This window comes from Myotis lucifugus, unplaced genomic scaffold, assembly GCF_000147115.1.
Source record: "Myotis lucifugus unplaced genomic scaffold, Myoluc2.0 scaffold_60, whole genome shotgun sequence".
Lineage (NCBI taxonomy): Eukaryota > Metazoa > Chordata > Mammalia > Chiroptera > Vespertilionidae > Myotis > Myotis lucifugus.
Window position 1 is genome coordinate 4,686,483 of NW_005871108.1, and position 23,514 is coordinate 4,709,996.

General features: G+C 48.2%; 1 protein-coding gene across 1 annotated transcript; it reads right to left on the minus strand.

The window, feature by feature from the left end:
- Positions 1-317: 317 nt before the first annotated feature.
- On the minus strand, positions 318-22,391 carry GGT7 (gamma-glutamyltransferase 7). Its single transcript, XM_006089442.3, has 16 exons — positions 22,325-22,391; positions 21,222-21,420; positions 14,322-14,557; positions 13,841-13,992; positions 12,493-12,610; positions 11,549-11,616; positions 11,263-11,336; positions 10,746-10,942; positions 8,792-8,879; positions 7,132-7,259; positions 6,870-6,958; positions 5,172-5,321; positions 4,949-5,066; positions 4,038-4,175; positions 2,799-2,898; positions 318-1,054 (listed from the first exon to the last, which is right to left on the minus strand). The coding sequence occupies exons 2-16, from the start codon at positions 21,388-21,390 to the stop codon at positions 891-893; spliced, it is 1,989 nt and encodes a 662-aa protein (XP_006089504.1). The 5' UTR covers positions 21,391-21,420; positions 22,325-22,391; the 3' UTR covers positions 318-890.
- Positions 22,392-23,514: the final 1,123 nt, after the last annotated feature.

Consider the following 23,514-nt stretch of genomic DNA (forward strand, 5'->3'; position numbering starts at 1 on the left):
GTCCCTTAACCTCTTTTTGTTAGCTTCCCATCTGTAAAATGGGCATAGTACCTACCTCATGAGATTTGTAAAGAAGACTAAATAAAATTAGCATAGGGCCTGGCACACACAAAGCATTCAATAGATGCCATCTATAATTATAGTTATTAATTACTTTATAATTTTTATAATATAAGCCTTAGATAGATGGCAGATATTATGACCCCCATAAAATTGACTCTAGTTTGCCCTGGAGTCAAGGCTACTAGGACAAGGTGAACTGAGGTCTCTCACTCAACTCCCAACACAGCCAAACATAAATCAAGCCAGAGCCATGGTTAAGCAATATTCTTTCTTTAATTCCCCTTTGCAAATGGAAGCCCCTGAGCTGGTCCCCACCCCCACCCCTAGGGATTCCATACCCTGGACCCCAGATACAATGTGCCTGCCTCAACCTGGTGGGAGGAAGAGAGGAACCTCCCAGGATGGTCCATTAGAAAAAAATCCTAGTCATTTAAGAAATGAGGCTGAGGACAAGAGAAGGAACTGGAAGACAAGGCCCAGGTAAGGCCAGACTGGAGATTTTGGGGTTGTGAGGACCCTTGAGAAGGGTTTGCAAGCACATCCCTAAGCTCAAGGCCAGCATGGCTGAGGGAAAGGAGACAGATAATCTGACTCCTCAAGGTCCTGTCTGCCTGATATGAACACTGACACTCACCACCACCACCACCACCACAGGCCTCTGGATGGAGAATTTTCCAGTTACTCTGGGGAAGAGTTTGATAAGCATCCCCTCTCGCCCCTGATCTGGGGCATCCCTGGGGTCCTCCTAAGACCAAACCTGGGAGAAGGAAGGACTCTAAGAACATGCAAAGGGGGGGGAGCAGAGACCCCCACCCCACCCTGCTGCTCTACAGGATGGTGGCTCCAGCTGCATCTGGGCTCCGAGGGTCCTTCACACCGATGATGAAGTTGTTGGTTCTCCGGCTGCCATGGACCCAGGATAAGACATCTACCTTCTCCACGTGGTGACCCCTCGCTTCCAGGAACTCAATCTCTTCCTCTGTGAACTCACCTGAAAACCATCCCACAACATACACACATTCAGAGTTTTCAGAGCACTAGCTCAGGAGTCCCATGGTCAGACCTGAGTCCTGGTCCTGGGTGCTCCACTGAGGAGGTGTATGACCTTGGTCAAACTGCTTGACCTCTCTGAGCCTCAGTCTCTTTGTGCATAAAATAGGGATTATACAAGAACCTACTATATAAAGTTGTTGCAGGGATTAAAGGGTATAATACACAGAAAGCATTGAGTTCAGAGCCTTGCATACAGTAAGTGATCCATAATATACAATCATTCTTAATATTGGAAAAGGGGTTTTGGGGTCTTATCTCCACCCGTATAGGCCAAGCTGCCATCATTGCTTGCTAGGATTACTGCATAGCCCACTAACTGGTGTTTCTGCTTTCAGTCCTGCCTTCCTTATAGCCTATTCACACAGCAGTCAAAGAGTCCTTTTAAACCACTAAACCATATCACTTTCCCCCACTCAAAACCCTCTATCAATGATGAGAGAATCATTAATCAGCCTGCCCCCCCGCCCCTGCTAGATGCCCCTACTGGGGATTGAGCCCGCAACCCTGGCATGTGCCCTGGCCGGGAATTGAACCAGGACCTCCTAGTTCATAGGTCAACACTCAACCACTGAGCCACACCAGCTGGACCCCTTTAACAGCTTTGATGACTCTTAGAATAAAATCTAAAGTCCTTACCAAGGCCTCTAAGACCCACCATCAACTGGGTCCTCACTACCTCTCTAAACTCCTCTCTTCACTTCCTTCCACTCTCTTCCTTAACTCTGCTCTAACCTCCTTGCTGTCCATCATGGAAGTCAAACATGCTCCTATCTCAGGGACTTTGCACTTGCTTTCTTTCTGCTTGGATTGTTCCTTCCTAGAGTCACAAAACTGCCTCCCTTACTTCATTCCAATCTTCAAAAACTTCTCTCATCACTATCTAAATTATCAGCCCATGTTATCTTTACCTTGCTTTGTTTTCTTTCAAAGTACTTAATGCTACCTGTATTTGTTTATTTATTTACTGTGTCTCCTTCCACTATATTATAAGCTTTTTAAAGGCAGGGATGTTGTCTTGTTCACTATTGATCCCCAGAGCCTAGAACTGGGTGAGGACATAGTAAATGTTAAGCCAAGACTTTACTGGATAAATGAGTAAGTCCTCACCCTCTTGCATAATTTCAGGTCTTCATCTCTTGCTGGGCCATTATTCAGGGTGCTTCTTGTATTTTCCCAACTTAAATTCTCCTCCCTACAATCCACCTACCCTGTAAATGCAGTATCCCTGGCATCTAAGATAATGCCTGGCACACAGTTGATACTCAATACAAACTGCTGAATTACTGGTTTGCAGAATGAACAACTGCTTCTTTTTTTTGTTTGTTTCTCCCCCCCCCCCGCCCCCGCCCTTGACAATCCCCTGGCCTCCCTTACCCCCCAGTGTCTTATGTCCATTAGTTATTCTTATATGCATGCATACAAGTCCTTCGGTTGATGAACAACTGCTTCTTATTTTATAAATGAGAACACTGAGGCTCAGAGTGGAGACATAAATTTCCCAAGGCCACACAGCCAGGAAATGGCAGGATGGTTCTAATCCCCCAGATCTTGTACTGTTAGGAATTAGTTGGAAGAAAACCAACTTTCAATGGCAGGGAGTTGGTGCTGGTTGAGGCAGGGACACACTTGGGAGGAGCCTCTTTCCCCACCAGGCCCTGTGCCTACTCAATGGGGACACTCACTGTCCACCTGCAGGAGGTTGGACTGCAGGTCCGGGTGTAGGCGGCCATGGGCCAGGCTGTCACTCAGGTTCCGGTTCAAGGACAGGACATTCAGCAGAACCTGCAGACAGCCAAAGGGCAGAAGTCAGGGCTACCCCAGAGATGGAGGGCTAGGACTCTATGGTCCTTCCTCCTGGTCCAGACTCTTTAGTCTTTAGATTCCTTGCACCAGGGGTGTCATTTGAGCTTCTCAACAGTCCCAGAAGACAGGCAGACCTTTGATGAAGGTCCCCATTTCACAGAGGGGTAAATGAGGGCCAGAGAAGAAAAGTGATTCACTCCAGAGTTTAGAGAGAGCCAGGGAAGAGGCATTGCTAGCACCCAGTCTCCAAGCCCAGGGCTGACCTCCCTTGTCCTTGGCCAGGACAGAGTTAATGGCTGGGGTTAGTCTAGGTCACAATGTGGGTACTTTTAGCTTATTGGTTTGGAGTGTGAGTAGGCTCTGGAACCAACTGCCTGCCCATTCTTACTAAACTGGACCTAACTTTTTAACCTCTCTGGGCCTCCGTTTTTTTTGTTGTTGTTGTTTTTTTTAAGGATTCCTTCCAAAGTTGGGAAGGTTAAGAGAGTTGACACACCTACCACCATGCCCAGTACTTAGTAAGAACTCTGATTATGTTAGCTATTTTTATCTCTATTTCACAGATGAGGAGACAGGTTCAGAGAGGTTAAGTGAATTCTTCAACATCACACAATTGGAAATTGGCAGTACTCAGGGGCGTCTGATTCCAAAGCGCAGGTTAGTTAACTCACCACCTGCCAAATTATGTACCTGGCACATATATCAGGTGCTCAAGACATTTGTGGAATTGTTGTGAGGCATTTTGGAGTGTAGCAGACCCTTCCTTTCAAAAGCAAATCCTAAAGAGGGCTGCTTCTCTATTCAGATGCTGAGTAGAGCATGGTGGAACTTGAGATGGACAGAATTCAGGCAGTCCAGATGCCCTATCACCTCTCAATTCCACTGGCCCTGCAGTTTCTCCTGCAACCTGGGAAGACAGGGAGCTTCAGGGCTACATTTTCACTAAGAAAGTCAGCACAGCCCATCTCCTTAGTGTCCAGAAGGGCCCTGCCACAAAGCAGTTCCAGCCCTTGTTTGCAGTGAGTAAAGGATGAGAACGAGCAAGAGACATGAAGGCTGCAGCCCAGGCCACAGCTTGGCTCCTGGCCACAGAAGGCCTGACATGGAGGAAACCTCACCTGGGTTAGGCCGCTGAGGCCCCGGGCAGCTCCATTGGCCCCCAGGGCGAGGTAGGTTCCACAGAGCCCCTCTGCCGGCCGGACCACAGTGGGCAGTAGGAAAGACAGCGGCCGCTTCCCGGGCTGTACCGAATTCTCCTGTTGTCAGAGGACCAAGGCCACAAGGGAGATGAGAGGTAGGGTGAGATAGGATAAGGACGACTCCACCACTCTTCCAACCTCTCTCCCTCTCTTACATCTTCCACAGGTAGGAGACCGGTCTCTCCCCAGGCCTCAAGTTTGCTATATGTGAAATGGTCAGGGTCCTTGGATAACTGGGGTGGATAGTGAACCCACTAAGTTTTGAGGCTACTATGGATGGCAGGGGACGGGGAGGGGCAAGCCAAGAAAGATGGCTATGGGGATGAACAGAATAATCTCCACCCTGGTCATCTCTGTCTTTGTCCTGCCGGGGCCCCAGCTTGCAAGGTGTAAGAGTGCTGGCCTCCAACTACACAATAATTCCCATTTCCTTTCTCCTTTGGTGCCCAGCAATAGGGCTGAGCCCCATCAGCTCAGCATTACACAGCCATAGACAATTAGTACTAAAAAGTAGCTAAAGCACAAAATCAGGGGCCAATATCCTCATTATACCAGTACAGGTGAGAAGAAACTGAGGCCCAGAGAGGGGACAAGACTTTCCCCAGGTCACACAATCAGACCTTGACAGAATGGGACAAGGTTTCCTTGGATCTACCAGGCTCCAAGCCCCAGACTTGGGCTGGAGGGAAGTAAACACCTTGTCTGGGCTCCTTTTCTTCACAATAGAAGTTCCTAGAGGAAGTAGGGAGGGAGGAGCAGCCCTACTGCAACACATTTTTATCCCTCTCTAGCCTTGGAGTCCCCAGGGTAGGAGGGAAGCAAGACCCTACCAGGCTGGGTGCAGAGTGGTTAGCAGTCCTGTTGGGCCAGGAGAAATCCAGCATCTGGCTGTTGAGTAGGATCCCCGAGGGGGTGATGAGGCCACTGCCAAAGGGCCGGTTCAGGGAGCTGGGGGCCGAGATTGGGGCCAGGTGAACCCTGAGCCCACTCTCACTCCTGCCCAGCCCCCACCTAGGTGATCTCTTGTGCCAAGTGGAGTCTGAGCTTGCATACCTGACCATGGCCACAATGAAGTCGTCAGGGCCCATGATCAGCACCTGGGCAGCCGTAGGAGCCCCATCCAGCTCGTAAACAGGCAGGAGTGGGGCAGGGGCTGCCTGGGAGTCATTGATGTGGCCCCGGAGGTAGGCAGCCTCTACTTTGCTGAAAAGACACGGGGTAGGAGATGAACACACAGCAAGTTCTCATTACATTCCACCTACCACTCTTTGTGATGTCTGTTTGTGTGATTATTTGATTAATATCTGCCTCCCCCATTGGTCTATACCAAAAAATAGATTACTTAGTCTTAGCATATAGGAAATATTCAGGAAATAGTTGTTGAACTGAATGAATTTATTTAAGTGTTATTCAGATTCTCTTCTAGAGCCAACTTTTAATTTATTCAGTGCCTAAGTCAAGAGTCTTTTAGTTACTTGACTTTACTCATTTAATCCTTTCTATGAAAGTACCTCCTAGGGTATAGTGAATGCTCAGAAGATATTTGTTTTGACATGTACAAACTGAATTCACTTAACCTGATGTGTGTAATCTCAAAATTAAGTTTCACTAAGAATTTAGTGTGTGTGTGTGGGGGGGGGGGGGGATGTGGAGGGGAGGTTTATATACAAGAATCTTTACTTGCTATTAGAATTTTTTTTGAAGACACAGAAAGACTTGTCATATAGTAAGTTCTTAATAAATATTTATTAGATGGCCTGGCCAGAGTGTCTCAGTGGTTGAGTGTTGACCTATGAACCAGGAGGTCACGGTTCCATTCCTTGTCAGGACACATGCCCAGGTTTCGAACTTGATCCCCAGTAGGAGGCATGCAGGAGGCAGCCGATCAATGATTCTCTCTCATCACTGATGTTTCTCTCTCTCTCTCCCTCTCTGAAATCAATAAAAAAATATATATTTTAAAAATTTTATTGAATAAATGGATTTATTATAGGCATGTGTGTGTATTTTAGAGCTAAATATGTATTGATCTTAAAAGCAAATTTATGAAATCATGAAAATACAAATTTACATTAACTATATTTTTGGTTTCTGATTTTCCCTTAGCTAGCCTTTAAGTCGGTTATAGTAGTTAAATGGTAACCATTCTTATCCCTATTGCTAATTAATACTAATGATGATATTTGTTGAATGTTTATTATGTGTCAGACAACATGCTCAGGGCTTTGTATGTATAATCTTGCTTGGTCTTTACAATTAACCATGAGGTTGGCACCATTATTGTCAGCCCCCCTTGCAGTAACAGATTTAGAAAGGGTAAGCCTGTATAGGCTGAGAATCTGGGATTTGAACTGAGTCAGTCTGACAACAGCCCACAGTTTTACTATTATGTTATGCTGCTAATATAGACACATTTTAATCAAATTCTCCACCACCTCCAATATTTTCCTGGAGACTCTTTTAATTGTTAATAGGCTTTCTTTTTCCACTCAAAAGGAGGACCAGATGGGCCCATATATGTGCCCTGCTAGGGTCAAAAAATTGTGAGAGCCATATGAAGTAGAGCAACTCATTGTACAGATGGGAACACTGAGGTGCAAGGAGAAGCATCAGTGTCACATTGTGAGTTAGGGTTGAGTTGGAATTGACTTGGGACTTCAGGCCTATTTTTCTATCAGCTGCTTTACACCTGATCCTTTCCCCACATCACCACCATCTGTCCAGTCCCCAGGGTCCTGCCACAAGACCCACCTTAGCATGTCATCCATGCTCTCAATGATTGTAGAATCATAGATGGGGTCTCCCAGTCTGCTGGCCAGGGCTAATGCAATCTTCAGGGTCTGAAAACAGAGCAGAGGTATGGCAGAGGCTGCCAGACTTCTCCCAGCACCCACACCAGAATTCTTGTGTGTGAGAAAACTTGGAGGGGATTTAGTCCTGCCCCATGGAAGTACCCCATCCCCCCACTCTCAGTGTCCCCCAACACAGGGTCAAATGGAAGGGTTGGCCTTACCTCTGCCACCCAGTGAAGAGCCTGTTCCCGGGAGACCAGGCTGGTGAGATTGAAGCCCTCGAGGATGTTGAGAGCACTGATGAGGGCAGGGCCTGTGTGTGGGGGTGGGGGACTGAGAACCAGGTGGCCTGAAAGGACAGGAAATGACCAGATGGCAGGGACAGTCAAGGCATCTCCACATCCCACCATCACATAGACTGAGACCACAGCACTGAACTCCCTCATCAGATACGGGAAAAGCGGTAACAGGCAAAAGGACACACGCAAGTTCACATGGTGAGTCAAGGACAGGGCCAGGACCCCAATCCAGAACACCGGTCTTCAATTTCCTCTTCCATATGAGGAAACTAAGGCTGAAGGGGACTGTGATTTGCCCAGAGTTTCAATGAAGACCATTGGCACAGCAGGGACAGATGTCCAGATGTTCAGATTCCTGGCCCACCATAGGGCAGGATATACTATTTAGGGCTCCTGATGGTCCCACCCCTGAAACTTCTTGGGAGCAGCAACCTCCTCTTCCTACATAAGGCTCTAGTTATTAGATGTTTGGACACCAAAGGAATAATAATATCTGATATAACACAAACCATAACTAATTAACTCACTTAATCCTCACAATGGCTACTTTTATTATTCCCATTTTATAGGTGAGAAAACTGAGGCACAGAGAGGCAGCTGGTCCAAGGTTACAGGATACAAGTGGAACCCAGAGTACTCAAGGTTCTGGCATTGCCAAGAGAACACAGGCTTGAGGGGGAAATGGAAAATCAAATACATATTCAGTGCCCATTCTGATCAGGGCAACTTCCAACATCATCTCATCAAATCCTCATGGCTACCCTGAGAGGTAGGCACTATGATCTCCATTTTAAGGAGGGAACCATGGTTCAGAGTGGGAAGTGACTTGTTCAAGGTGAATGGCATAGCTGGTACTCAAACCCAGGTCTTCCTGGCTCCCTAGCTATGCTCTCTCTCTGTTCCATATGCCACTGCCTCTGGTAGAGGAATTGGGCTGGAGATTGAGGCCTGGAAACTTGAACTCAGAGGCAGTCTCTTCTGGGGCTTGAAGTAATCTGGGCCTCTTAGAGGAAAGACAACTTAAGACCTAGGAACCTACCACTTTGGGTTCAACAAACATGGACTTCATCTATGTCATAAACTTGGATTTATGGGTTTATCATTGGTTTTGAATTTGACAGGTTAAGTTCTTTTCCTTCCCTGAGCCCTCAGTTTCCTTTTGGCACAATTAGAGGGAGGTCTATGACTGTCCTGAAAAGTTTGTTATAACCAGAAGCTTATATGGACTTTAGTCTTATGAGTTCTTCTTATGATGTATAGGGCATTGAGAGTGGGACCAGGGATGGGACAAGACAACAGAGAGCCCAAATCAAGAAAACCTATGGCTAGAACCCCAATTTCTAGGCCTGAACCTTTGACCAGACCTCCTTCCCCATATCCTAAATACGTGGGATAATTGACTCCAAGACCACTTCAGAAGGTAGGCTGACTCTGGCTTGCTTCATTAGCTAGCTGCCCAGGCAGCTCACTGACTCAGTTTCTCTCCTGTTAAATGGGGAGGAGTCTCTAGGCCAAAAGCATACAGCCATGGACTGGGAGGATTCTCCTGAGTGGGGACCCTGGGAGCTGGGGGAGAAGTCACCTCTGTACACGCCACACACAGGCTTCTCCACGAGGGCACTGTAGTTGCTGAAGTCCTCCTCAGTTATAACACCCCCTGCATGCTGAGCCTGGAAGGGAGAGAATGCCCCCACCACCACTTTGAGCCACACACCACACAGTGAGCATGTGCATTTGGCCTATGGTATATGTTTGGATCACAGACAGATCAGATGCTTATAACTTTTGTGCCTTCTGCATTTCCCATCATGACCTTTAGGGACCCCATCAGCCCTGGGTACCCCAGGAAAAAGGAAGAGGAAAAAGCACTAACATTGAGCACCTACTATGTACAAGACATTGTGTTGGGTACATTCTATGAATGACCTTCTTAGTTCATTATTTAAGGCTCCTTGTGATCTGGCCCCTGCCTACATCTCCGCCTTATGTCCTGCTATTCCCCAGTGAGCTCTGGGTGACCTGCAGTTCCTGAACTCATGACTCCATGTCTTTGTGTACACTGCCCTCTCTGCCTATGAGAAAGGAAGATTTTTCACTTACAGCAGCACTTGCTTGAGAGATATCAAGCTGAATTCTGCATTTCACTACAAATAACTAAAGCCACTACAAAACCATGGATGGCCCTGGTAGGAATGACATAACCAATTACTGACCAGTGAACCAATCTTGTACAAACCAATGGGCTCATTTCATACTATCCAGCATGCTAATCTTCCAACCCTAAATTAGCATAACACTAGGAATGTCCTCCTTTTTTTAGTACTTGAAACCTCTGACTTCTAATCCACCCTCAGTGAACTATACATTGAATTGCTTGGCTGGTGTGTGTTCCTTTGTTGGACAACTTTGGTTGTTTTGTGTTTTTTTTAATTTGAAGCTCTGATAATCTTTGTTAGAGTCTCCTTCATCCCCTTCTCCACCGCTAGGAGAGGATACACAATGCAGGTCTGGTTAATCAGCATTTGTTTTCATGACACAGTGATTGGTTTGGGAATAGTCATGAGACCTATTATAGGCCAATGAGACATAACCTTGAGGCTTTTGCTGGAATTACTGGAATGAGAAGTGCTCTTTCCTTAGGATGATTTACTGGAAGGATGGCTGATGGGAGCAGGTGTGGAAAGGATCTGACCGAGAGTGAATTCAAGCAGAGGAAAGTAGAGTCATAAGACAGAAAGAAAGACAGACCAAGTCCTCACAATGGGGATGGAGCCCCTGGGTCCAGCTGACCTCAAGCCAGTACTCCGCTGGACTTTCCAGTTAAGTCCATCTGAGGTGGCTTCTATCACCACATCCATATCTGCAGTGCTTAGCACAGGACCTGGCTCAGAGCAGGCACTTTGTAATATAGAATGAGTGATGGACCTTTTCAGTTCCCATAACTGTATGGCAGAGATAGATATAATCACCCTATTGCACAGATGAAAGAACCACTGAGTTGGTCTGTGTATCCTTATCTTGAACATAATTTTCCATCAGGAATTTTCAACTATTGACAACAATTCTAAAACCAATTACTGCCTCAGACTAAGACTCTTTGGGGTTAGTTGGTAAGCCCTTATGTTAATCCCCCCAGTTCCAATGAAGGAGGCCTTTTGCTCAATCCCTAGAAAACCCAAGGGCAGGGTGAGGTTGTGGGCTCAGGGAAGCTGAAGCTGATCCCAGTTCTCCACTGAGCCTGGGAGGGGCAGGACAGGCCTCTGTACAGGTTGGCACCAGCCCTGGGAAGCCCAAAGTTACCTCTCTCAATCAAGACAAGACATTCCCATCATCCCAGTAGGTTCTTCCTGCCGCATTCCAGTCAAGCCCTCCCATTCCAACAACCACTGATCTCTGATTCCTATCACCAGAGATTAGTTTTGCCTATTCTAGAATTTCAAGTAAATATATGTAGAGAGAAATCCAGGGAAGGAAGGGGGGAAAGGATGCCCCCACAGTAGGGGCCTTAGGGGCAGATGGGCTCTCCATGTGCTCACCTCGGCCACCATCTCCAGCGTGAGGTTACCACCAGCATAGAAGGCAGCGGGGCCATAGGTGCCAAGTAAATCCAGTACCATGGCCAGGTCAGGCCGTTGCATCAGCGAGCCAGGTAGTGGTGGGCGGCCCGATGGCAGGAACGTCTCATGGAAGTGCTCAGATGCATCGGGCGGCAGCTGTTCTGCCAGGGCACGTGCTATGGGCAGGGACAAGAGGCTGGGCAGGGATTACCAGGGCTGGACCCGATGGCTGAGATGCATAATAGGTGGGGTGAGTAAGGGCTGAGTGTCTGGCCCTAAGCTCCAACCCCCAAGGAGCCTGTTATGGGGGAGGTAGGGTATATATGGGCCTCCCTAGATCTTCTCATTTGAGTCTGCCTCCTGATAAGGGTGGGAGAGATCTGAGGAGCAAACTGGAAGAGAGGTGCTTTCTGGTTTGGGCCCCAAATCTCAGAGGTCCTATCTCCCCCCTCCATCAACCGCATGCCTTTCCCCTGACCCCTCAGGCCCCACTGACCTAGATCATGGGTTACGTTGAAGCCATCTTGGGCCACAGCTGCTGCGAAGGCCAGGACTTGGTACCATGGCAGCCTGAGAAGTGGGGGGCAGAGAGAAGGGGGTGGAGGAGGTCCTGGGGGGATGAGGAGGGGTCCGGGAGGAGGGGGTTCCTGGGAAGGAGAGTCCTGGCAAGGGAAGGGGATATTAGGAGGGGGAGTTTGGAAGGAAATAATCCAGGAAGGTAGGAGGCCACCAAAGGAGCAGTGCAGGCAGGGGCCCCTGGTCCCCAGGGGGAGGGTCTTTACCTGCCATAGAGCTGGTGAGCTTCATGTAGCCCCTTCACCATTCCGGGAACCCCCACCAAGAGCCCAGGCTGGGCAAGGCGGGCAGGCGAGGGAGAGAGGAGACCAGGTCACTGGAAGGGGGGGGCTGGGCTGAACTCTGCAGAGCCCCAAGCCAGGGATGGGGGGGCTGGCACAGGGGAGAGACATAGGCCAAGTATCCTAGAGGAGGGACAGGCTGTCCCAGCAGGCATCCTCCCTCCCATCTCCCCGACTTCCTATCAGCAAATGCAGAAAGGCCTCCTTTATCATAATTGAGGGACTTATAAATTAAGCAAATCCTTTTAAGAGCTAGGACATAACCAATTTAGATGGGAACCTGTCTTCATTGGATTATACCTATTCCTGCTTTTTAAAATAGTGGGCAAGAGACCTTCCTTTTACCTTTTCATTAGCATTCCACCATTACTATGAGCTGTGATAACTCAGGTGTGTGTTTGGCTTTTACCTCTGTGCTAAATATCTATTTTTCCAAGTTATTCTATCTCTGCCTTTGCTCTCAGTGGACAGTGGGTTTTCCTCTAGCAGTTCCTGTCTAATCTTCCAACATGTTGTGGGCTGGGAGAGTTGTAGTCGACAGGCTCAGAGTGGGATGTGTGAGTGATAGTGCAGCAACTTTGATGTCTCAGGCTGCTCAGTGGCCTTTTTTCTTCCTTCTATGTGCCAGATAGGCAAGGTTGCCACAGAAGTTAAGATGTTGCTGTACTGCCTGATACCCACCATGCAGAATTTTTTGCTCAGTATTTTTTTTGGAGGGTTGCCTGTCTCCCTCATAACCTAAGAGCATCCTGCTCAACTCATTTCCTCATTTCCATAGCAAATACTCAGCAAAGTAATGCTTGGGTTAGAAGAAGGGCAGTGAAGGAAGACACCCCCCCCCCATACTTTCTTCTCACCAGGGTCCGCACCTTGGTTTCCCAGGATCTCTGCAGGGCCTCTTCCCTGAGGGCCCCTGGTGCAGACTCCCGGAAATCAATTAGGTGGCTCTCATTGCGTCGGATGTCATGTACCAGCATCACACCCCCACTGGAAAACACACAGAAGGGGGCAGGTGGTGACAAAAAGATGCTACCCCTCTGAACAGTTAACCTGCCACCCTTCAACTCCCAATGGTGATGGCTGTAGGCTTAGTTTGTCATCAGGAGACAAGTGTTTGAGCCCGCTCCCCAACAGGGATTCAGAGATTCAGCCGCACCACAAGGGTGGGGAGCGAAATCAAGGCAGGGATCCAGAGTTCAAGGACCTCTTTCAGCCTGTCACTGGAGACTTTAATCCCTGATTTAAAAAAAAAAGAAGAAAAAATAAAAGCAGAGACTGGGAGAGCAGGATGTTCTCCTCCCCTTCCCTCCTCCCTCCCCCCCGCCCCCCAGACCATAGCTGGACCCCTGCCAGCTTCCTGCACCTGCCTCCTTGGTATGCCTCCACTCCCTCTCCCAGGACTGAATTATGTAAGAACAGACTGTGCAAAAACAAAAGGAGGATTTCTTTGGTAGGGTCTGGAAGACTGGTCTTACAGGAACCAAGACATGGACTTTGTCAGCTTGTCCCTTTTCTGTGACTTGTCTGCATTTGAGATGGTGGTAACATCTGAGATGGCGGCCTGCAGCCAAGTAACTAACAAAGATTGGGGAGTGGTAGCCCTGTGGCAAAGTGGAAGGCACAGAATGGGAAGCGGCTTCTACTCAGGTCCAGATCATTGCAGTCACATGGAACTGTGTTACCAGGTCTCTTCAGGTTCAAGAGATGTTGGGCATTCTCAACTTTTCAACAATAGGAAATACATTTTAAAAAATTTAAGTCTGCAAACCAAACCTGTCTGTGTTCTGGGTTTGGCCCCGGGTGCCCAATTTGTCCTCTGTTTTAAGAATTTTTAGCGGGGGGGGGGGGGGGGGGTGTATTTTTTGGAGCATAGAGAGTCCATAGCTTTCATCAGACTCACAGGGAATTGTGAGCCCAAAAGTTTAAGTATCGCTGCCTTAATTAATGACAGTATACCCCTACCTGTGCACCTCACCTTACAATTTACAATACCATTTTCCAAATTTTTTTTAAAACAGAAAAAGCTTTTGAAAACACCTCCTCTGACACTATGTAAGAAGAAAGGGATGAGATTGTGTGTGCAGAAAGAGCAAATGCAAGGAGGTGGGGCCCATCTGTTTCTCTGCTCAAACTTGGAGACCCCCACATGAGGTCTACAGACCAGGACAGGGAATTAGACCTGGGGGACCCCAGCCTCCACAGTGGGGAGCTCCTTACCCGCCCAGGCCAGAACTGTGCGGAGCCACGATTCCCAAACACAGGGCTGCGGCCACAGCTGCATCCACAGAAGATCCCTGTTTACTGAGCACCTCGATGCCCAGCGATGTACAACGAGCAGCATCGGTCACCACGGCACCCTGGTGCAAGATCTGGGAGAGGAAAGGGGCTAGTTGGGGACAGTAGGAGCCCCTGCTTCCCTAGGTACCTCCACTAACCCCAGAACCTCCACGGGGGTGGGGGTGGGGGTGCTGGTGGGAGCCCTGTCCTCTTGCCCCCTTGATTCTCCGCTATTTACCTTCTTTTTCCTCATTTACCTCAAGTGCCTCCTATCTGATCAGTCCCCTCCTTGCTCTGTCCCCCTCATGCCCCGAGCCACCCCCCCCTCCTTTGGGTCCTTCCTCCCCCTTTTCAATTCCCGGCCCACTTCCACCACTCAGCCAGTCCCCAATTCCCACGGTCTTCCCAAGCGATTTCTCACCTGAGGGTCCCCGAAATAGATCTGCATAATGAGCGCCACAGTGACACCCGTGGCAAAGGTGAGGCAGGCTGTGACTATGACCGTGAGCCCGTCCTGGCGGCAGGAGCACTCCGCGGCTGCTGCGGAGAACGGGTCTTTGCGGGTCTCGCGTAAAGGCGACCCGTCCTGGCTCCCCATCTCTGATGATGACGACGGCAGCCGCTGCAGGCGCGCTGACTTCAGGAAGGAGTCCGGGTCTGCGGGTGGCGAGGGGTGGAGGTGGGAGGGAGAGGTCGGAGGCGGGTGTCAGTCTGGAAGTCTCTTACCCCGCCCTGCCGCCCTCCAGTCGCGGTTATATCCTGTCCCCCCTCTCCGCACTCCCGTCAAACAAACCCCAATATATAGCACCAGCGTCTACCTACCCCCATGCACCCCAGGGCGGGTGAGGTTGGCAGTCTGGGCTGGGAAGAGACAGGGACCACCAGCAGGGCAGCTGGGCGGCTGGATTACTGCCCCTAGGCCAAATTTCCCCGAGCACCCAGGACCCAGGACTGGGAACACTTCCTGAAGAGGCGGGAGTTGGACCCTCCCTGGAAACCAGATACTCCCAGAGCTGGGCCCAGCCTTCTACTCAAGGAGGCAGTTACCTAAACTGAGTGGATAGACCTTGGCTTCCAACCTTGCTTCATTCATTCATTCATTCATTCATTCATTCAACAAATATGGAGGATCTGCTATGTTTCTGGCCCTATGTTAGATGCTAGGGGAAAGGTACAGACAGTTCCCCCCCTCTGGGGTTCACAGATCAGTGGAGAAAGAAGGTACTAAACAAGTAAACAGATGAATATATAATTACAAGTTGTGGCAGGTGCTATGAATAAAAAGGATGAAATAAGACAATAGTGGTGTGTGTTGGGAGCTGCTTAGCTGGGAAAATCAGCCACAGCCCCTCAGCAGCCTCTTAGCTTAGAAGTGACTTTTAAGCTAAGAACTGAAGGATGAGAAGGAGCAAGTGGTGAGTATGTAGTGTTCCAGAAAGAAGGAACAGCAGGTGCAAAGGCCCTAGGGCAGGAATGAAATGGCACATTAGAAAAAAAATAACCAAGCCCTGTGTGGTTCCAGTGTAGTGAGCAGTGGGGTGGAGGCTAGGCCAGATCACTGGGCCTTGGCTTAGTGAAAAGCCTGGATTTTACCCCAACAGCCATGGGAGGCCATTGAAGAGTTTTAAGGGAGAATGTGAAGCCATCAGTTTTATGCTTTAAAAAGATCCCTCTGGCCCTGGTCATTGTCACTTGGTAGGTTGAGTGTCCTCCCATGCGCCAAGAGGTCACCGGTCTGATTCCCAGTCAAGGGCACATGCCCAGGTTTTCGGGCTCATTCCCCAGTAGGGGTGCAGGAGGCAGCCGATCCATGTTTCTCTCCCCCTCCCTTCCTCTCTAAAATCAATAAAAAACATATTTAAAAACAAACAAACAAAAACCCATCCCTCTGGCTGCTATCTGGAGAATGGATCTGAGGATGTAGGAGTGGAGGCAGAAAGACTTGAAAGCCACCTCACTTGCTGAGTTACTATGGATAAGTCACTTCAAATTATAAGTTTCACTTTCTGCATCCTAATAATGGAACTAATCCCTAACTGGCCGGGTGAGTATAGAGATTCCATGAAGCGATGTATACAAAGCACCCCATAAGTGCTCACTCAAAGTTATTTCCATTCTTTTTCAACCTTGGGCAACACAGAGAGACCCTCTTCTATCCCATAGTTCCCTTTCCTAGGTGCTACCAGCCTTGAACCCAGGCTTCTAAATGTCCTAAAGGTCCTTAGCTTGGTACCTTAATACCTTGCTGTACTCACAATGTGTTTTTTAAAAGCGCATTCATCCCATGGACGCAGGCAATAGGGTGGTAAAGAGCTGAGGAGAGGGGGGGAGGGGCTGAGAGGAGGGGGAAAGAGGGGGGAATGGGAAATATTTGTAATAATATCAACAATAAAAAGATATTAAAAAATAAAAGTGCATTCATTCAATAAATATATTTTTGAGCACCTATTACTGTGTACTAGAAATATAATCTCTTTAAAAATCTGTGGGATAATATTAAAAATTGACTGTTATATTTTCCTATTTAAAATTGGTTCACCAATGCCAACATGATAAAAACTTAAACTCCTTGACCTAGTGGTCAAGGCCCTTCATAATCCACACTCTTCTTTTATGTAAATAAGAAACTAACACACACACACACACACACACACACACATATATATATATATATATATATATATATATATATATACATATATATTTCTTATAAATTATTTATGGTTATTACTTTTGGGAAAAGATCCTAAAGGTGGGGTGGGAGAATATTTTGTTTGAAATTTTATTTTAATTAATACATACATCTTTAAATAAAAAGGAAAAATTAGAGGAAGACAACAATGGAGAAGGGAACTTTTCCTCACTATTCCTTCTTTATTCATTTGTTTATTTATTTTACCATGAACATGTAATTTGTTTTTAAATTTTTATTTAAAAAGGAAGATTGTCTTCCAGAAAACTGTTTCAGTTGATCGTGCTTCTGTCTAATGCTCAGTACCAGAATCTGTAAATAAAATTGGAATTAATTGAACAGATGCTAAACACCTACTCTGGGCACAGAACTCTCTTTGGCACCTAGAGGTTTCAAAAGAACTCAGGAAAGAGTTTGGAACTTATATTTATTGAGACTGACTGCATTCCCGGCACTTTACAGACATTTCCTCATTGAAGTGTTCCCATAACTTTAAAAGATAGACCCATTCTCTCCATTTTAAAGATGAGGAAACTGGGGCCAAGAAAGGTGATACTGCCTGCTTAAGGTTATAAGTAAATGGTGGAACCAAGAGTCTGTGTAACTCAAAAACCACCTTTTCATTGCTCCACAGATCATCAGGAGCCATTTCCCCCTCAAAAACCAACCTTACAAGGCAATTTTAGTTGATATTTCCAGGTACTTTCCCTTAAATCTGTTATCTCCAATCAGATATGAGAAACCAGGAGATGAAGGTGATATGAGAGATGGAGTTACTCGAGATTTTTTTTATTTCACCAATTATTACGTTATTGATTTATTCAACAAAAATATTTATTGAGTACCCTACCGTGTAAGTACTGAGGCAATAATACCATTGATTTTACTGATATGTAAGAGCAACAGCAGGACACTGTGTAAAGGTTAGTTTTGGGACCAGAATAAACAAGTCTTTGGGGAGAAAGATAAGTTTAATTTTAGCTATTCTGAGTTTGTGAAAAACCAGCAGGAATTGTCTGGAGGCAGCAGACCTAGTAGCCATCTAATTTTTATCTGCTTAGATACCATTCCCCATTCCATTTTCTTTTAAATAATACTATTTCCCTTCTCATGCCTCATTCCCTCGTTACTGACTAGAGTAAGTATATGACCTAGGCCTAGCCAATCAGAACAGGCACCTCTATACAGTGATTGGTTCAGGGACGGGCATATGACCAGTGCCAGGTCAATTAGGTTCAATCTTTGTTTTTTTGCTGGAACTATTGGGAAAGCTGTCTTTCTGGTTAGGTTACTAAGGTAGTAAGATGTAAGCCTGTTGTTGCTGGGGGCAACTTGTCCTGATAAAATGGGAAGCTTTCTGAAGAAGAAGCCCATAAAAAGTAAAACAAAGCAAAAAATGGAGTAAAGCCCATTCCTTTTTAGGCACCTCCATGCAGCTATGACTAAAGCCCCATACCCCTGAACTTTTCAGTTATGCTACCTAGTAAAATTCTCTTTTTAGATGTAGCTCAATTTTAGCCGAGTTTATGACAAAAGAACCCTGAATAGAGTTGACTTGACAAATCTAGAGCTAAGGAGAGAGATCTTGGCTGGAGACTGAGGTCCTTTCTGGCTTGCTTATTCCCTGAAGGGGAGAATCACTGAAGATTGTTGAACCCTCTCCAGGAGTAACATGATCAAAGTGCAGGGTGGGCCAGGCCGGCATGGCTCAGTGGTTGAGTGTTGACCTATGAACCAAGAGGTTATGGTTCGATTCCCCGTCAGAGCACATGCCCAGGTTGCGGGCTTGATCCCCTTTGGGGGGCATGTAGGAGGCAGCCGATCTATGATTCTCTCTTATCATTGATGTTTCCATCTCTCCCTCTCCCTTTCTCTCTGAAATCAATAAAAAATAACATATATATGTATATATAAGTATGTATATGAAGTGCATGGATTGGGATTGGGTGGGAGGCAGGAAGAATAGCTAGAAGCCTATGGGTAATACAGATAAGAAAGAATAATGGCTTAGTCTACAGTGGTGATGACGGGAATGGTGTGATGGAATTTGAAAGATAGTTAGGAGGGGGACAAAGAGCATTTGATTGCCATTTGGAAGTAAGAAGAAGAGGGTGGATGATGGGTAGCTCCTGAGCTTCTACCTTGGAGACTGGATGAAAGGCAGTATTACTCACTGAGAATGACATTGGGAGAAGAGCAGGTATATGGGGAAGAGATGATGAGTTCAGCATAGAACATGCTGAAGGTGAGGTACTTGCAGGACATCTGGAAGCGAATGCCTGGAATAGAGAGGAACACCTGGGCCTGGAGCTCAGAAGAGAGGAAAGACAGTATTACTCCAAACTTGGAGTGGTTATCCCCTAGCTCTGTGTTTTTTTAAAAAATATATATATTTATTGATTTCAGTGAGGAAGGGAGAGAGAGTTAGAAACATCAATGATGAGAGAGAATCATTGATCATCTGCCTCCTGCACACCCCACAATGGAGATCAAACCCACAACCCAGGTATGTGCCCTGACTGGGAATTGAACTGTGACCTCCTAATTCATTGATCAACACTCAACCACTGAGCCACGTCGGCCAGGCACCTAGCTCTGTTTTCCACAGGATTTGCTGTGGGGTGCCTAACACTTGATTCTAGGGTGTGGCAGGCTAGAGGCTATCTGGGCAAACCATGGTTCTGGATAAGAGGATGGGGCAATGCCACAAGGTAGCACTACCAGGTTGAGAACATAGGAGGCCACGTTAGCCAGCAGGCTGGTTCAGCTGGGCCAAAGGAGGCTTGGGCTTGAAGCAGTGCTTGGAGACGTGGCATTGAAATGACCACACAGGTATGATGGCAAGTTCTTTGGAACCTTAGTGCACAACCTTGGCACAAGGTATAGGTTCCCAGCAAATCAGGTGACTGGGGTCTCGCCTGGATTTTTGTACAGATTAGGGCAGAGTCTGTATTATCTCACCATGGTACTCCCTGAGTTTTGAGAACTCCCTCTGCTGCCATTCTTTCATCCTGAGATCTTCTTTCTCATTCATTTATTCATTCAACAATGTTTATTGAATACTTAGCACTGAGTTGAATGGCGAACAAAACAGTCATGATCCCACCCTCATAGGGTTTACAGACATTGAGTAATTATAATATCACACAAATAAATAACACAGGTTTTGATAAATGCATTTATATGGGGCCAGGAGAAAACAGGCGTTTCCAATCTCTAGGTTGGGAGAGATAGGTATTCCCAGTTGAGCTGGAAGGGGAAGCCAAGGGTAGGTGTGCCCATTGTCACACAGTGAATCAGGGCAATGCGGGGACAGAACTGGCACTCCTGACCCTGAATAATGGACCTGGTTCAGACTGGTATCTACCAGGACACATCTTCCCACCCCTCTCCCTGCTACCTCCTGATTACAGGGCTACTCCCTCTGGGGAAAAAAAAAGTTTTAATTTGCAGCTTTGACTTTTGATGCCCATAAGGTTTCCTATTGTCACCTCACACCCCCTCCAGGTGGGGTACAGTCTATTCAGGTTGGCAGGGGCTGGTGGTCAGGGCCCGATAACCAGAAAGTTGTGGAAGGGGAAAGAATTTGGGGCTGTCAGACTGGGAGTAACTATAGAAGGGCCAGGCTAGCGAGGGCTGAACCAGAGAAGCAGGGTCTGCCAGGCTGGTAAGGGATAGGACTCGAGTGCAGGCACTGGGAGGAAGAGAGAGTGAAGCAGAAGGATGCTCTAATGCCAGGAAGTGACGTTGAGGGAAAGAGGGATGGGGGATGGAGGATGAAGAATAGAGCTGGGCCACATGGATAGCAAGAGAGAGAGAGAGAGCCCTAGGGAAGAAATGCTCAGAGAGCTTTTGGCCCTCAGGTCTCCCCCAAGCACGATCTCCTCCCTCCCTACTCCCACCCCTGCAGACTCTGCAGAGGGCTGAAGAGAACACAGTAAAATTCTGGAGCCTGCTTCCAGGGCACCTTACTAACATCCCGGCCTGATCCATGGCTCTGGTAGGGGTGAGGTAAACCACAGGGCAGCAAAGGCACTCTGGTCCCCAAGGACTTTGAGAGGTCATTCAGTTCATCCCCCTGGATCCCACGATCCAGCACGCACAGACAGGCAGCATCATATTCTCGTTATCCCTCCCTGGACACGAAGAGATTCCCAGCTTCTCCCCCATGGTCACTCCCTCCCACCATCCCTGGCTGTGGGGAAGTTCTTAAGACCTAGCCTCTCTATTCATCCTACTGCAACCTCCGACTTGGTTTCTGCTATCCTGTTCTCTGTGACTAGAGAAAAGCCTCTTCTGGGTGATCACAGCTGTGCCTCAGGATCTCCCCTCCAACATTCCTTCCTGCTCAGTTGGTTCTTCCCAAAAGGTAACCCCCATCCCTCCTACTGCAGTCTCTGGCATCATTCTCCCTTGTCGCATCCTAGGACTCCAAGGCAGAGATGCACTCCCAACCCCATCAGATAATTAACAGGAAAAAAAGGAGAAGAGAAAGGTCCAGGAGGAAGGGAATGAATTCGGGTGATGGAGGCTGGAGGTGATGCTCCGTGCAGATGGAGGACCAGGGGCATCCCAGGGGGCAGGGACCGGGGGGGGGGGGGGGGTTTGGGGGAGGGAAGCGGGCCTCACCTGTATCGGGGTCTCCCAAGAAGGCGTCCTCGTCCTTGCGGCCCCTCAGAGGGGCCGCGGGAGCCGGCTCATCCTCTGGCAGCCGCGGGAAGCTGGTGATGCTCATGTAGTCCACGGGCGAGTAGGCGCCTAGGGCGCTCTCCTGACTGGCCTGGTTCTCCGCCGCCATCCTCACCCGCGCCCCCCAGCAGCGCAGCGCCTGCCGGAAGTGGTGCGGCGGGGGCCGGGGTGGGTGGCTGGGAGGGAGGGGCCTGCGCTCCCGGGCCGCCGGGAGGGGGCGCCTCACCCACACCCACACCCTAGCGCTTGTCGGGGTCTGACTCGCTCCCGCCCGGCTCCGCGCTGTCAGCGCTGTCAGCGGGCAGTAGGCGCGCAGGTGGAGATGGGATTATGTTTGCAGAGGCCGGAGGGCAATGCCGGGTCGCGAAGTGGGAGATCGTGGAGAAGAGCACGTTACAAGCGCGACCTTAGTGATTCAGGACCTTATGCAGCCGGGGGCCAAATCCCCTCTTCCAGTTGGAGCTAGAATCCTCCTCAGGCCCCAGACTCTTCCACTGGCCGTAAACCTCTCCTCGACCCGGTTCTTCCTCCGATCCCAGACCCCTCTGATCCCAGACCCCTTCTTGGATTCCAAGATCCTTTTCCTCCGATCTCGGACTCCTCCGACCCCAGATTCCTCTTTCGACCTGACCCCCCTGCCCCTGGCCCCCTCCAACACCTGCTTCATCCTCAGACTGCGCCCCTCCTTTGGACGTCCCTTCTCAGACGTCAGATCCCTCACTGGCCCCCCACCACTTCTCAGACTCCTCTTCCAAGCCCAGCCCCTTCTGGTACCCCTGACCTAAACCCAGTGTGTCTTAGGATCCCTACGAGCAATCGCCCAGATTCCACTCTAGAGAGCATGGTTTAGGACTCTGGGATGGGGTCTCTGGAACCTGAATAGTTACCATCATTTTAAGAGTTTTTGATGTGGTCTGGAAAGGACGCTTTAAGAAAGGAACAATGGGCATGACGGTGTGGCAGGAGTGGGGTGGGGTGGGGAAGTGGGGAGTGGGTCTCTGTGGTCTAGGTGTCTGTGTTCGATTTCCTGTGCTACCACTTACACACTGTGTGATCTTGGGTCAGACACTTCATCTTCTTTGGTGTCGGTTTCCTCATCTGACAACTGGAGAGATTAATAGTATCCATCTCAGGAGGTTGTTGTGAGGATTAAGCACCAGGTAGAGAGCTTTTAGTGTAGGTCTTGGCCCTACTCAATAAATGCCATTATTATCATTATTTTCATGTCTTTAACCTTGTGGATTCTCATCTCATCCAACCTTACCCATCCTCTTCCCACGCTTAGGAATTCCAACTACAGTATAGCTTGCACTACTTTCCCATTTCCAAGGATGAGGGGTTCGCTCTTTATTAGGCTTCTTGACCAAACTCTCTTCATACAGTTCACAGGGAGGGAGAGGGAGGGGGCTGGTCAAGCCCCTGGGCATACATCCCCTCTTTCACTCCAGGACAGTTTGAAAATCTACAAGGCGGGTAGGGGTGGGTGGAGTGGGTGGGGTGGGGAATCTATTATGGGCCCAGAACATGCATTGATACCTGTCGACAGGAGGGGGCAGTAATGTGTTGGGAACAGCTCTAGGACTTGGGAGAAGGTTTGGGGAGAGGGGAGAGGAAGAGGGCTGCCCAAAGCTGTGACTGTCTATACCTGGGACTGTGTGCCCATTGCTTGTGCCTTTCTCCCCCCAGAGAGGCTAGTATCTTCTCAGTGAAGTCCATAGGGCTTATTATGCTTCAGTAAAGTATTATCCCCCCAGTAGGGCATGTCTTAACTAAATGAGGTCTGTGTCCCGTCATTGATGTCCATTCCCTCAGTGGGGTGTGAGTCCCCCTAGTGGGGTCAACATATTTTTAGTAAAATCTATATCTTTGGTATCTCCTAGAGCAGTGATGGCGAACCTATGACACGCGTGTCAGAGGTGACACGCGAACTCATTTTTTTGGTTGATTTTTCTTTGTTAAATGGCATTTAAATATATAAAATAAATATCAAAAATATAAGTCTTTGTTTTACTATGGTTTCAAATATCAAAAAATTTCTATATGTGACACGGCACCAGAGTTAAGTTAGGGTTTTTCAAAATGCTGACACGCCGAGCTCAAAAGGTTCGCCATCACTGACCTAGAGGGAAACCCATGTCCCCCCAGTAGGGTCTGTGACCTTCAACACCATTAAAGTACTATTAGCAGGGTCCATAGCCCTTCAGTGAGATCTGAGACCCCTCAGCAAGATCTC

What these genes read in the sequence shown, in the direction of transcription:
- GGT7 (XM_006089442.3), bottom strand. Translation starts at nt 21,390, where the DNA reads ATGGCGGCGGAGAACCAGGCCAGTCAGGAGAGCGCCCTAGGCGCCTAC. An exon ending in GCTCACCAGCTCTATGGCAG is followed by an intron (nt 11,337 to 11,548) that starts GTAAAGACCCTC and finishes CCCACTTCTCAG; the next exon opens with GCTGCCATGGTACCAAGTCC. An exon ending in CTCTTCACTGGGTGGCAGAG is followed by an intron (nt 6,959 to 7,131) that starts GTAAGGCCAACC and finishes CTCTGTTTTCAG; the next exon opens with ACCCTGAAGATTGCATTAGC.